The sequence below is a fragment of the Homalodisca vitripennis genome, chromosome 1, assembly GCF_021130785.1.
Source record: "Homalodisca vitripennis isolate AUS2020 chromosome 1, UT_GWSS_2.1, whole genome shotgun sequence".
Taxonomy (NCBI): Eukaryota; Metazoa; Arthropoda; class Insecta; order Hemiptera; family Cicadellidae; genus Homalodisca; species Homalodisca vitripennis.
The window spans coordinates 102,302,672-102,316,025 of NC_060207.1; the positions used below are offsets into that span (position 1 = coordinate 102,302,672).

Consider the following 13,354-nt stretch of genomic DNA (forward strand, 5'->3'; position numbering starts at 1 on the left):
CACGTTATGTTGGTCACGGCTTGGTGTCGAATGATACGGACTGTCGAACTATCGAGTGTCGAATTAACGAGGTTCTACTGTAATAAAATTTTTTTCCTACACTTTGTTAATTCAATTCAATTCAATTCAATTCAATTCAAAATATAAATTTTTAATTCCAAAACGTAATCTACTTTCCGAATAGCCCTCGTATACATATATTCTTTAAATATTTACATTAAGCTGCGTCCACACTGGCCGAACAATGTCCGCTGAACATTTTTTGTGTGGCGGCGAACGTTTGCTGTTTGGTTGGTGTGGACGCCTCGACAAACGTTCTTGGAGCGATGGTGGGGGTAGCGTGCCGCCATTTTTGTTCAGCGAACTTTTGTTTAGTCCGGAGCTAGAAATCTTGCGCATCGCAACCCTTGCAGCTAGTTTCTTGTGTTTTACTGTGTGTGTAGAGAATTGTGTCATGAGTTGTCAACAGTTGTGGGACCGTGAAAAGATTCTTACTTTGATAAAGCTATATGAACAGCACAGTTTACTGTGGAATCCTCGGGAAGAGAGCTACAAAACGAAAAACAAAAGAAACTATAGTCTAAAAGTAATTGCTACAGAAATTAAAGTTCGACATCCGAGTAAAGTTGGAGAAGAGGCAGCCATCTGTCAAGTCCGCTCTCAAGTCTTGACTGCTATATTCGTATCGTCTTCTCAATAACTGTCTCTGCCACCATCGACGCCGACGTTAATAGCTGATAATATAATATGCAGCAGATATAACAGAACATGCAAGTAAATGCCGACGGGTACGCGCATCCATCTTCACTGAGAGTATAACAATGAATTCAGAGCGAACATCAATTTTGTTCGACAGACTACTACAATAAATGTTCAGCGGACAAATCTTTCTAGTTCGATGAATAATATTTGTTCTGCGAACGTTCGACGAACATGTTCGTCTCGAACGTTTTCCTAGTGTGGACGCACCTTTACAATGGACAATGTAGTCCAACATGTGTGTGCATGCATGCATATGTATATATCCAATGCTCTGAAATGGTTACCGTATATATTGAGATTTAAAAATTTCAATACTAATTAAAATTTAAACAAATTTTTTTATGTGATCATAACTATTTTTTTTTATTTGAGATTTGATTTATATCAGTAATTTTTTTTAATCAGTTGCTGGGTTTAGTTATTTTCATTATTCCCTCCTCTTAAAAGAATAATAATCCTAAATGTAAGGAGTGTCTTATGAAATCATTGACTTTTCACATCATTTTATTTATATTAGGACAGGGAAATGACATTTTTTTAATAACTGTGCAACATGTTAATATGAAGTAGTCTAGACATTCATCTCTTGGGGTAATGGTGTTGCAGAGCACGCAGCCACCACCACTGAGCAGTCCCCCGCTAACATTAGAGAAGAGCTCTCCAGTGGACAAGAAGCCAGTGATGACTGGAGTGGAACAGTTGCGTCAATGGATAGACAGCTACGAGGAGGCAGTGACCAACCATTACAGTCCTGAGTTGCGTGCCCGCATTGCCAGCATCAAGGTGAACGGGATACATTCGGACTTGAAGTTGCCCTCCAATTTGTCTACAACACCCAAGGTTCGGGTCTCTCTGCTCCCATCTGGCGTCAAGGTATTTATGTTCAGCATAAGTTATGTTTAAAAATAAAAGCTATATCGATAATCATTGGAATTGAACAAAATAAAGTATATTTATCAAAATATCTTAGATTATTACGTGAGTTTTAAAATACGGTGTTAGAGTGCATTGATTTTAAATGTTAAAAGTTATTGTTTGACGTGAATACAAAGCCCTTCAAATTACATTTTTTTAGTATTATAAAATTGTTTATTCTGTTCACCTGGAAACTATTGTGACTAGTATGCATTTAAGTAAATAATAAAAATAGATTGGTTTGTAAAAAGGCTCTTTACTCTTAAAACAACATACGGAATACATTGAATTTGACAGAGCTATATAATTGTAAAATAATTGAAAACGTCCATTAAATGTCAATAGCAACACTTATAGAAAATGTTAAGTCTAGCATTAATTATTTACACCAAATGATATGTTGTATAGATTAATATTTACCTATATGATCAGCTGATTGTAAAACAAGCAAGCTTTAAAAAATTACAAATTTTCTCCTTTACAGGAAGGCCCTTTCATGCAATTTGTGTTGGTATGGCAAAGATTCTATCTTACCAGCTGTTTGTATAATGAAGAAGAGGGCATACTTTGGTATAGTTTGCCAAATAATCTGCCATGATAGACATTGTTGTGTTGCATGCTGCTTATATTCACTCCCAGGTAGAACATGCAGAGCATATATAAGCTAGGTGAAGTGAATCACAACGTAGTGTGCAATTTAATGAGAAATTGAAAATTACTTAGAAAATTTACTTGTTTCTATTGAGTGTTACTGAACATACAGAGTACATTAAAATGCACACAAAGATGAAAGTAGTGAGCCTACTGTGTTTGTCAAAACTCGTCAAGGGTTAACATTTTAAATTAATAACTTCAAATTTGGGTTAATTGTGAGTTTACTATCATTCTGATTTCATAAATTCTTTTTTAATACTTCCAGAGAACAATTTTAAGAGACGTGATTTTTGTTTTGAGGGTAAAAGTATTTTTTCTTGATTTTTCATTTTTAATATGGTATGAATGATTTTCAAACTATGGGAAGAATGAGTGTCTAAATATGGGAATGGCTCTTTCAGTGTTTATACTTTTAAAGTTACAACCATTCTCAATCCTATAATCACTGGCCATTGTTGCTACATTTTATGCTAACTTTAGGGTCTTTACAATATTTTTTAACAGTTAAAAACCGTGCTTAGTGTTTAGAGCAGGAATTAATGGTGTGTGATATAGTTCTTAAGTTGATTTTTTACAGATCCTGCTGGCAACAGTGTCCATGTCAAGCAACCAGCCGTTAGTGGAGCTGCGAGGCAAGTACATGTTGTGTGGATCAGGACCATCGAATAGGCCTCCACGTCCTGCAGTGCCTCCCCCTGGACCCTACATCTTCCACTATAAGCTTCCTCGTGACAACACAGAGGTCTGCGTGGATGCCAGGACCTATGGCAATGATGCCAGATTTGTCAGGCGTTCTTGCAAACCTAATGCTGAAGTGAGTCTTTGGAACACTATTCACAGTCTTTACAATACATTTTTTTATGTGATGTGGTCCGTGAAATTATGAATGGTGATCAAAATATTCTTTATTTGCGAGCCCCATTTGACACTGGTTGATCTAAAGTTGCATTAGTGTAGTGGAGTTTATCTAGGTTAGTTCAATCCTCTGTGTCACGGCAAGTCCCCAAACATGTAATTAAAGTCTGCCAATGATTGTCTCAGACCTTGGCCACTACACAAGCGGTGAAGTGGCAGAGCAGTAGTGGCTGTAATACAAGCGGTGTTTTTGTGTTTGTTTTATTCAGTCACCAAAATGGGGTCTCCAGACTAAGTTGTCCAACTCTTATCCCGGAGTGAAAATACATGTATTAGATTGTACAGGCCTAAAAAGTACAGTGCTCACACCCAATAAACAAGTTTAAAGTTTGTTCGGTGTATATTATCACCTGTTTGACGCTTTAATAAGAATTGCAACTTTATGTTTGTAATATATCAGAATGTCAGTTGCATTTTTACTAGACCAGATAAAAGACAAGTTTTGGAGAAGTAAATAGTGGATTTACAACAAAGGTGTATATGAGAAGATTTAAAAGAAACATTTAATGTATTATAATACATATAATAATGAGCATTGTTTATAATTAATAGTATATTTTGTTATTGACTTGGCAATATACTGAATTTTGACTTTGTTAAAGATTGTAAAATCTAAACAACAAATAAACATTTTACTATTATTTTAAACAGTGTTGAGAGTTGAATTCATGGTACTGTTTATAAAACCACAACAGCAAGAGGGGTAGTCTATTTGCGGAAAGTGGAGGACGTGATATTCTCACCATGGTGCACTTTTTACTAAATGATTCGGTTTATTTATATAGAGAACATGTTATAAGGGGAACTCAATTTATTGGTTATTGTCAATTGGATTAGCTTCTATAGATGAGCTAGTATTGGCAATATGTTATGCAGACAAACGCTAAGTGATTTGTAATTTTAATAATATTCAGCTTATAACTAAGCTTTATTTGATGTAATTTAACGTGTTGTAGATCTGAGGCATTAACCCATTGCGGATCACTGACGAGCTGGGCTCGTCACGCAGCGGCCGGGCCTAACGGCACGGTGACGAGCTCAGGTCGCAAAAGCGGTCTGCTTTTAAATTTCCCTCCAAATAGTTCTGTTAATGTCTGATAGATCAGGCGATCGTCTTCACTTGTCAAATAAGAGTGTTTAACAACGGTCTACGTTTAGAGTTTTCAAAAGTTTTATAAATATCGACATACAGATCGCAGTTGTATGTCGAAGTTGAAAAATCATTCATATGAGTTTACTCTCTGCTTTTTAGCGCCTCTGATTGGGTGTTTTCCTCAGTTGTTATTATAAAACTTTTGAGGTTAGTGACACAACTAAACGACGCAGACGTACATGTTGGTGGGTTTAGTCTAGACAATGGCCCGGATGTTGCAATCGATTCGCCCGAGCCGCTTTATTTAGACTATGATTCAGACATCATTCCTGCCACGCCGTAACCTTGCTCACGTGTGATAGTTCCTACATCACGGATATCCCAGCAGGCCCATGTTCCATCTGAATGAATACCTTCGCAGCTGAATTTTCTAGTATACAATAGTGAGCGATACGATGTGGCGCACCATTGCTGTTCGTGCGGCCGCTGACCGTGAATTAATTCGCGCCCGCTGGTGCCCGTGCGCCAAAACAATACGATCCGCAATGGGTTAAGCCAGAGAGCAGTAGCATATACATTGTACATAGAGGAGACGTTTTATAACATGGACTCGTTATTTTGGCTATAGTCAATTGGATTAGTTTCTTTAAATTTTCTTGATAAATACATGATACTAGTGTTAGCAGTATGTTATGCAGGTAACCACTAAATATAACCATGTTGGCACTAGAGATTGCATATCGTTTTGGCTCTCACTGGATAACATAATATGACATGCTTGTCTTCTAAAGAAAGCATCTAGTCTAGATATATACTATAGTTTTCTGATAGAGTGAAGAAATTGCTGTATAGTGTTAATCTATCTACAGTGTCCGTAAAACCGTGAATTTTGTCCATCCTTTAAAAAGCCATGGTTTAATTTATAAACTGTAAAAATCTCCACATTTTGCAAATAAATATATCAACATGCGTTGACGCTGCTTCTTTGTCTAACACAGTCATAGTTGTTGATCACACCCGGCTGCAGCGAGCAGATGCGACAATCGCAAACAACTGTCACCACTACTAGATGGCAGCTATCGGCTACGATCCCGGTGATATATTGTATGTGGGAGCATTTGTCAGTTCATTTGGCATAGAGTGTTAATTTCTTACACCCCAAGTACGAATTTTAGGACATTTTAGTAGATTCTTTAAATGGAAATATTAATCAGATTAATATTTACAGTACTTAATACAATCTTTTATTTATTTTTACATGTTAAGCACTGAATAAAGCAAGAAGGTTATATCAGTAATATGTTTTTTTTTTTACAGGAAATGGAAAAAAATGTATCTCTCTGAATTAGGTACTGAAATTTAAGCCTATGATTTGACAGACTGCCCTATAGTAAAATAACTAATTCATTATTAGCTCAAGTTTACAAAGAGGAAAATATCTGTAGAATCCGCTGTATTAAAGATAAAGAAGTGTAATTTGTGTCAAAAAATTTCATTTTTCATGGGCTATAAGACAGTATTATAACAGTAATCAATTTAGCAAATGTCTAAGGACTAGATCCTATATATTAGTATTTTACTAGTATACTTATACTTTTGACAGGCACTGTACTATAATTTTATTAATTATAATCTTACAGCATATTATGTGTTAAATATGCAACAAAATAAAATGATAAATTTAAAACTACCCTCTAGCCATGATAAAAATGTTAAGATATAAATATAATATATTTTATAGAGAAATATTTATATAACCACAATAATTACGAAGTAAATGAAAATCAACGATTGTCTGTTGATGTCCCATTGAGCAGCAGATGATGTCCGTTTATAGATGTAGCGCATGCGTGGCTTTGGACAAACATAAACATATAAAATACTATTGTAAAATATTGACTAAAGCACAATAATTTGTTAACTTAATTATTTGTTTACAATTTTTCATACACAAAACACAGCAAAACCCTGTTTTATTTATCAGTAATTTGTACTTGTGGTGATACATGTACATAAATACAGAAATGTAATCAAAATATTATTTTCAACACTAGGATAGATTAAATCCATAGATTCTATGTCAAATCCTTTTGGTGGATTGGTGATTAGGCTTTGACACATCACTAGATATACTACTCCGCCATGTGTAGGCTAGCAACAGCTTTTTAACATTAAAGGAATTTCCACCTATTTTAACATTTATCTTCCATGATAAACTAAATTTATCAACCAATCCATTTTATCTCAATGTCTCAACATTTGTTTTTATTGATGTGACACTCCTAAACATCCATTAGTTTGCCATATTTGTAAAACTTTGGTTATTTCGGCACCAAGTATAGGTTTAACTGGAAAGTATAAATGAACCCCCTAGGTGAACAGGTGGATAACTAACCTAACTAGAATATAGGTTAAAATAAACAAGGTAAAACTAGAGCTTTTTTTACACATAAGTAAAAAATCAATGGATGTGTTCTACATGTGTGTATGTTGTGACGTTATCTGACATTTGTATCATAACGTACTGGTACGATTTATTTTAACTAAGGAAGAGCTCAGATTGCAGATCTTGAAACGTAGTGTTACTGATTTTCTTATATGATAGTGTCAAACAACAATAATGATAAAATGTCTTTTTAACAAAGGAAATTGATAGTGACTTAATTTATAATATGGTATTGTTCCAGATGAGGCATTGTATTGAGAAAGGAGCTCTACATTTGTACCTGGTGACAACTAAAGCAATAGATAAAAATGGAGAGATCATGATAGGCCTGACTCCAGGTCTGGGTTGTGGGTTCTGCGGTGAGAAATGTAGTACTGTCTCCACACCAGTCTCCCCCTCTGACCTGACAAACCATAAGAGTGTCAACGGCCTCATTTCTCCCAACAGTACCAACAACAATAACAATAACAACAATACTCAGTAAGCTGCTATATATAGTCTAAGTAACCTTAGTTCATTAGTAGTATATGTAGATCAGTAGCAATAAACAACAAAATTTAAATACATATATTTTAATGTTTGGTAAAAATAGAACCTTACAGTACTGTAGAAAACAAAATTATGATGTTGGTCTATAAGCTATCAATAACAATAGATGAAGAGTGGAAATAAAACTGGACTTAGTGTCAAAGAAGGAAAATAAAATAAGGTTTAAATATTAGCCACAAGAAAGCAGAACCCTGCTAAGTGTTTATGTTCATGTGTTTAGAGATTATATGTTGTATTGCATTGTATTGTATGTTTTATGTAAAAAAAACTCAAAAATATTAACCACAAGTAATTTTCATTGTTTACACAAATACAGTTATTGTGCTACACACTAAGTATCTTTTCAATTTAAGTTTTCAGCAGAAGGATATTGACAGTAACAATACAAAAACATTGCACATCTTCACTTAGGCTAATGGTAGCAAACAAAACTCTTATACTGTTAAATCAAACTTCAATTCTTCTAGATTCAAAATATATTAGTTTGTCCTAAAAAATATATCTAATTAGTTTTTATTTGTCAAAACAAAAACAATTAGATTTGAGTCAATTACTATTAAAGTAAAACATGTTTGCAGTTTCGAGGCAAAGAATTCCTAAAGAAAAGTCTAAAGAAAACATACTGACTTTTAATAAAAAGAACATGTTTAGAAAAACACTGTCCCTCTCAGTGATGAAAGTTTTATTGTCAAAAAGAGTGAATTCCCTTCTGTATGATACTTAAAAATATGGGTATCCTTCTCGCAGCTTTGCGTCTGGTGCTAACTGTGTGACTACTTTGTAATTTGCTAAAGTCAAGTGATGAGTGTTTGTCGGAAATTCCTTTTAGGTCATTAGGAATATATAAATATAATTTTTGTGTGGGTTAAAGCCTTGTTTTATGGTTTAATACGTCATAGAAGCAGAGACAACACCTGAAAACGAGTCAGTGATCAGAAGAAAGGTTAAAGAGCTCTAACCAGTACCTTAAAATTATAAAGATACACTGAAGAAGCATTTTCCTTAACTAAACCAAAAAGAGGCATAAGTGGAACATGTGATTACTGAAATACTGAACGAATTTAGAAGAGGAGAACACAAAAAATCCCTTGATTTACACCACTGAAAGGCGGACAAGCTCGTTGTGAAATGAATTGAGACATGGAAAATTTCCAAAATCTAATTAGTAAAATGTGTACTATTTCAGTTGATATTTCAAAAGATTTTTTGTATCCAACATTAAGATACTTACAAACATACTATTTACACCAACTCTCATGTTGCAATTTGGGTTGCAATTGGTACCCTGCATGTTGGAGAGTACATGTTCGTATGACATTAAGGCTCGAGTGGGACAGGTGATGATGAGATTGCTACCTGTTTATTAAAACGATTATCATCTAGATTAACATCTAAGGAAATTCTTGTATTTGGGACAGATAACAGTTCAGGATAAAACAAAAATAAAAGCTGTGTAATCTGGAGTTTTTTGCATGAGTAATTTTGATGAGATAAACAAGTATTCTGTTAAGTAACAACTTGTGGCTAACATTAAATAAATATTATTTATTGCTCAATTTCTATGAAAGTTACATTTGTGTTGAATTATATGAAGATCTAGGCATTATATGAAGGAAGAAAAAATTAGATAAAAATAAAAACCTGTGTAAATGTTACATATGTAAAGTGTACTAATAAAACTTATGGTTCATATGAGTTCAATATATTTTGAATAGATTAAACATACTACATTTTTATTTTTAGGATCTCTGACAAGCGCCGTAGGGGACGAAGACGGACAATGTCTGAAAACTTATCTCCACCTAAGGCCTCCCCAAAACCTGCTCCAAAGCAACCTCCAAAGTCTCAAGCACCCATCAAGATCTCTCCTATTCCAAAACCAACTCCCAAGGTTGTTCCGTCTGTTAGAGTGCCTACCCCACCTCCCAGAGTGCCGACACCTCCCCCCCCGGAACCAGTAGTGGAGCGGGTCCCTACACCTCCACCACCACCCCCTCCACCAGCCCCACCGTCCCCTCCACCACCAGCCCCTACCACACGCAGTGCTGCATCTAATGCGGCTCGCAAGCCACCACCTACCCTGCCTAAAAAGGAATCATCACCTGAACATATTGCAAGTACCAGACAGCTGAAGAAGGAAGCTGCAGATAAAAAAAATAAAATGGTAAAAAAAGTTTACCTGGTTATTGAGTTAAGAATAGATATGTTAACAAAAATATGAGAATAATGCTGTACGTATTTATGTTTCTTTTGTTTTAAAATATCATGATTGTTCGTATGACTCATCAGTGATATTAATATTATTAGTTTCCTCCTCTATCCAACAAAATTTCCGTGTTTGGAAGAAAAATTCATTTTATATAAGCATATTTATCAAAAAATCTGTTTATTACATAAGGTTTATAAACATCAATTTGAGCATAATTGTCACTATACAAAATCAAAAAGTTGTTAGTTAGCTGGAGTCTTCCCTCAAATTGTATTTTTTGCGAGCCTTTTGGATATCTCTTCATTTTCAAGTGATTTAAAAATATATAGTTTGTAGGATAGGACCATTAAGTTGACCATTATCTTACAAGACCTCAATCTGACTTTGATTGTTTTACTTGTCTCTTCTGCATTGGAGATAGTTAGTAGCTAGAGATAGCAATGTTTCGTAAACAAGGCCCCTGTAGTGTTTTAAAATTCCAGATTTTATCTATATTCTATTTTATTAATTCTTTAAACATCCTCATTTTCGCTATAATTTTGATCTTGTAACTTAGTCTTGTTAATCTTGGTTGTTACAATATCTTGCATTACAAAGTTCTTATACATGTATGCCATGTCATAGAGCCCAAAGAAAAAAATCAATTATCTACCATCATTTAACAATCTGATTTAAAAAAAATCATACAGGTCAAAAATATCTTCACATATAACGGGATTTACTTTAAGTTTAGATCTCAGGTTTGTGCGTATGAATTAGCTCACTTGCATTAGTATAGCCAGGAAATGGTCAGATATTCTATCTTGGTTGATAAGTTTTGGGAATCCTGAAGCGTTTTTGGGAAATCCAGAGCCTTAAGATACATGTCCTTTCAGCTTCCATTTACAGTCAACAATTAATTCATTCCCACTGAGTTTATTTATGAATCGCTTTATTATTCTTCTTCTAACTGTATTTTGAGTAGATTTGGCAATTTCATGGCTGTCAATAAATCTGTTAAAATAACAAAAACAAACACACAACTTTCAACAGTGCAGCAGATCTTCTGTATGTTTGCATCTACAAATTTAATTGTTTCTCTCTTAGGACAAAAAACTGAAAAACCTTTTATAGATTAGAGGTGTAGCACCTACTCCCTACCTACCAAGGGGGTCTTCTTGTCAGGAGGTCAGTCATATCACCTTGGAAGAAAGGAGGCTGCTCTGTTCAAGTCTCTTCAGACAAAGTGGGTTGGGGACAGCACTCTATCATGTCCATTAGGAGGCTCAACCCACTTAAACAGTTATCTAGATATAACATATCAGTTTGTACTTGCTGTACCCAGTGTAGGTTCAGTTGGAAGGTATAAACAAGCCAGAAGCGAACCTTTCTCTTGGATTCAGGATTTTACCTGTATATTTTGCATTGCAGTAACTTCAAATCTCCATTAGTAGACTGTCATCAGAAATATGAAAAATCGTAACAATAAAATACTGCTTATGCTGGAGGATGTTAATGTAGATAATCAAGTTTAAAGAGGTGACAAAAATACAGAAAAGATAAGGATATTTCACAGTTTTGATTGAATTAATACCTAGTATATTGCACACACAATTACAAATGGCGAGGGAAAGTCATTACAAAGGAGTTTGCATAATTTTATGGTTAAGAGGTTTCATTTCTGGCTGGTTTATATATTTCAATTGAACCTATACTGTGTACAGCAAAATCCTTATTCACGTACATCTGAGATATTAGGTTAAAAGGGCTCATGACAGGTCTAATTAACTGTGGAGGAAATGTTAGAGTGGATGGATCATGCCTATGGAAGTTGTACAGTGTTCGAGCTTAAACATTAGGGAATACTGATCCTGACTCGAATGGGTGGGATCAGAGACAGCCTCTCCTTCCTCCAAGTTGACAAATGAGATATTAGTGCCTGTTATTCCTCCTCATAGGATATCAACAAGAGGTGGCTCCTACTCTTCACCTTACCCATCTTGTATCCTGTAGTGTACAACAAATTGTGGTCATTGTTCAAGATGTAACAACATTTGTCTTGCTAGACCATCTGGTAGTTGTTATTTTAAACACTTCTTGGGTCTGTTAGTCTTTCTTTGGTGGACATTTTTTTTCAACAAGAACATAATGTTGTTTGTTGTCTGAACTGATTGGTTTGTGGGTACCAAGTAATAAAGAGAAAATAATCTTTGACCAAACGTATAGTGCAGTCTTACACTCAATTTCTACTAAAACATTAAACCCCAAGAGTGATTCACATATTTGAAGCTTCCATACTCTGACCAATTTGTCTTAAAGCTATCCATGATCATTGATTTAATAATAGTCTTAGTTGTGGTAGCAGAGCTGAAAACCTTAACTTCTACTGGTTTTGTTCTCTCTTATACTTGTTCAAAAAAATGCAAGATTAATGTTATTTTTTCCTACTTACATCTTGAGTTAAACCTACTAGGATTGAAATGCTTAATTTAGGTTAACACAAATTCCATGCTATCTCCTAAGCTGTTGCTAATCCTCTATCTTTGATAGCCTTTAGTTCATTTTCAAACTGTACATTGGTGAGGAAGAGCAAATAAAAAACACTGTATCAGTGAGCAGATATTCCAGTTTGAAGAGAATTTTCCGTTATTAACAGCAGGAAACTCATAATCCGTTTCATCATTTTGTTTTTCTAGCTTTAATCTAATAGCTGTTTTGGTTATAATCATATTACACTTAGATTTGCAAGATCATAAATATTTCTTCATCAAATTAGGTTTCTACTCAGATTTTGGTTAGAGAGGATCTAAATTTGCTTTAGATTCACAATCTTGCTCTTCAGATATAGACAAAGGACTTTCTTCCATAGTCATAAGAATTATGCCGGGTGCACTCCAAAAAATAAACTGTAATTATTATTAAACTGGTTAATGAAAATAAATTTTGTTGGAGAGATTACATATTGTTTGTCAAAGACATAAAATACAAGAGGTTGTGTATTATTAAGAGGATTTTTTGTAGTTGTCGAAGTCTTTTTATCAGGAAAGGAGCAGTACTTTCATGGTGAGCTACTGATCATCTCATTTATAAGAAATGAAATCATCATAATTTATTACAGTTTTAGGTAATGCTAAAAAATTTAATTAGTTATGTTGATCTTTCGTTTCATTAAAAAGTGCTCAATAATAATAATACTCGTAATCTTGCCTTATGAGGGTGTATATAAAAGTAACGGTACTGACTTTTCAAATATGAGCACTCCGTTATTTTGGAGTTCTTGTAATTAAACTCTTGCTACGAATATCCAGTAACCATACAATTTACATTTATTTAATTAAATTTGTTTATTTAGATTTTTTATTATGTTTTCTTCTACTATAAAATTGAAATGACATTTTTTTAAGTTATAGAAGTGTCATATAACTGTTTAATTAGCATGTTTGACTTGAAAAAAATCTTATTTGAGTACAACTATTTTGATTTTCTAACATAAAATAAAGATCATATACTTTCATGCTATGGTTCTTCTCAATTCATCATAAAAACATAATTATGTACAACACTTCAACATTCTGTTGTATACATATTTATGAAAGGCATATATATATAAAAAATAAGTAACATTGTACCCTTTCATAGCTTAGTTTATATGTTATAGTAACAATATTTAGACACTTCTTTTGCAGTCTTCTTTTCCCTTTTATTGCAGTTCGATGTTAAGATAATGCTTACAATACAATTTGGTTTATGACTTTTGTCACCAAACTGAGCAAAAAAGTTTTACAGTAGTATTTTAGTAAGTATTTTAAATGAGAGTCTGTCCTCAAGAAGA

At 34.0% G+C, this 13,354-nt stretch overlaps 1 protein-coding gene across 6 annotated transcripts in view; it reads left to right on the forward strand.

The window, feature by feature from the left end:
• LOC124368006 (inactive histone-lysine N-methyltransferase 2E-like) overlaps positions 1-13,354 on the forward strand; it is a 141,096-nt gene that overhangs the window by 71,310 nt on the left and 56,432 nt on the right. For all 6 annotated transcript variants that reach the window (XM_046825277.1, XM_046825285.1, XM_046825290.1 and 3 more), the window contains 4 exons: positions 1,369-1,635; positions 2,909-3,145; positions 7,027-7,265; positions 9,078-9,498. In XM_046825277.1, the coding sequence (XP_046681233.1) occupies positions 1,369-1,635; positions 2,909-3,145; positions 7,027-7,265; positions 9,078-9,498 (1,164 nt within the window). The remainder of the gene's footprint in view (positions 1-1,368; positions 1,636-2,908; positions 3,146-7,026; positions 7,266-9,077; positions 9,499-13,354) is intronic.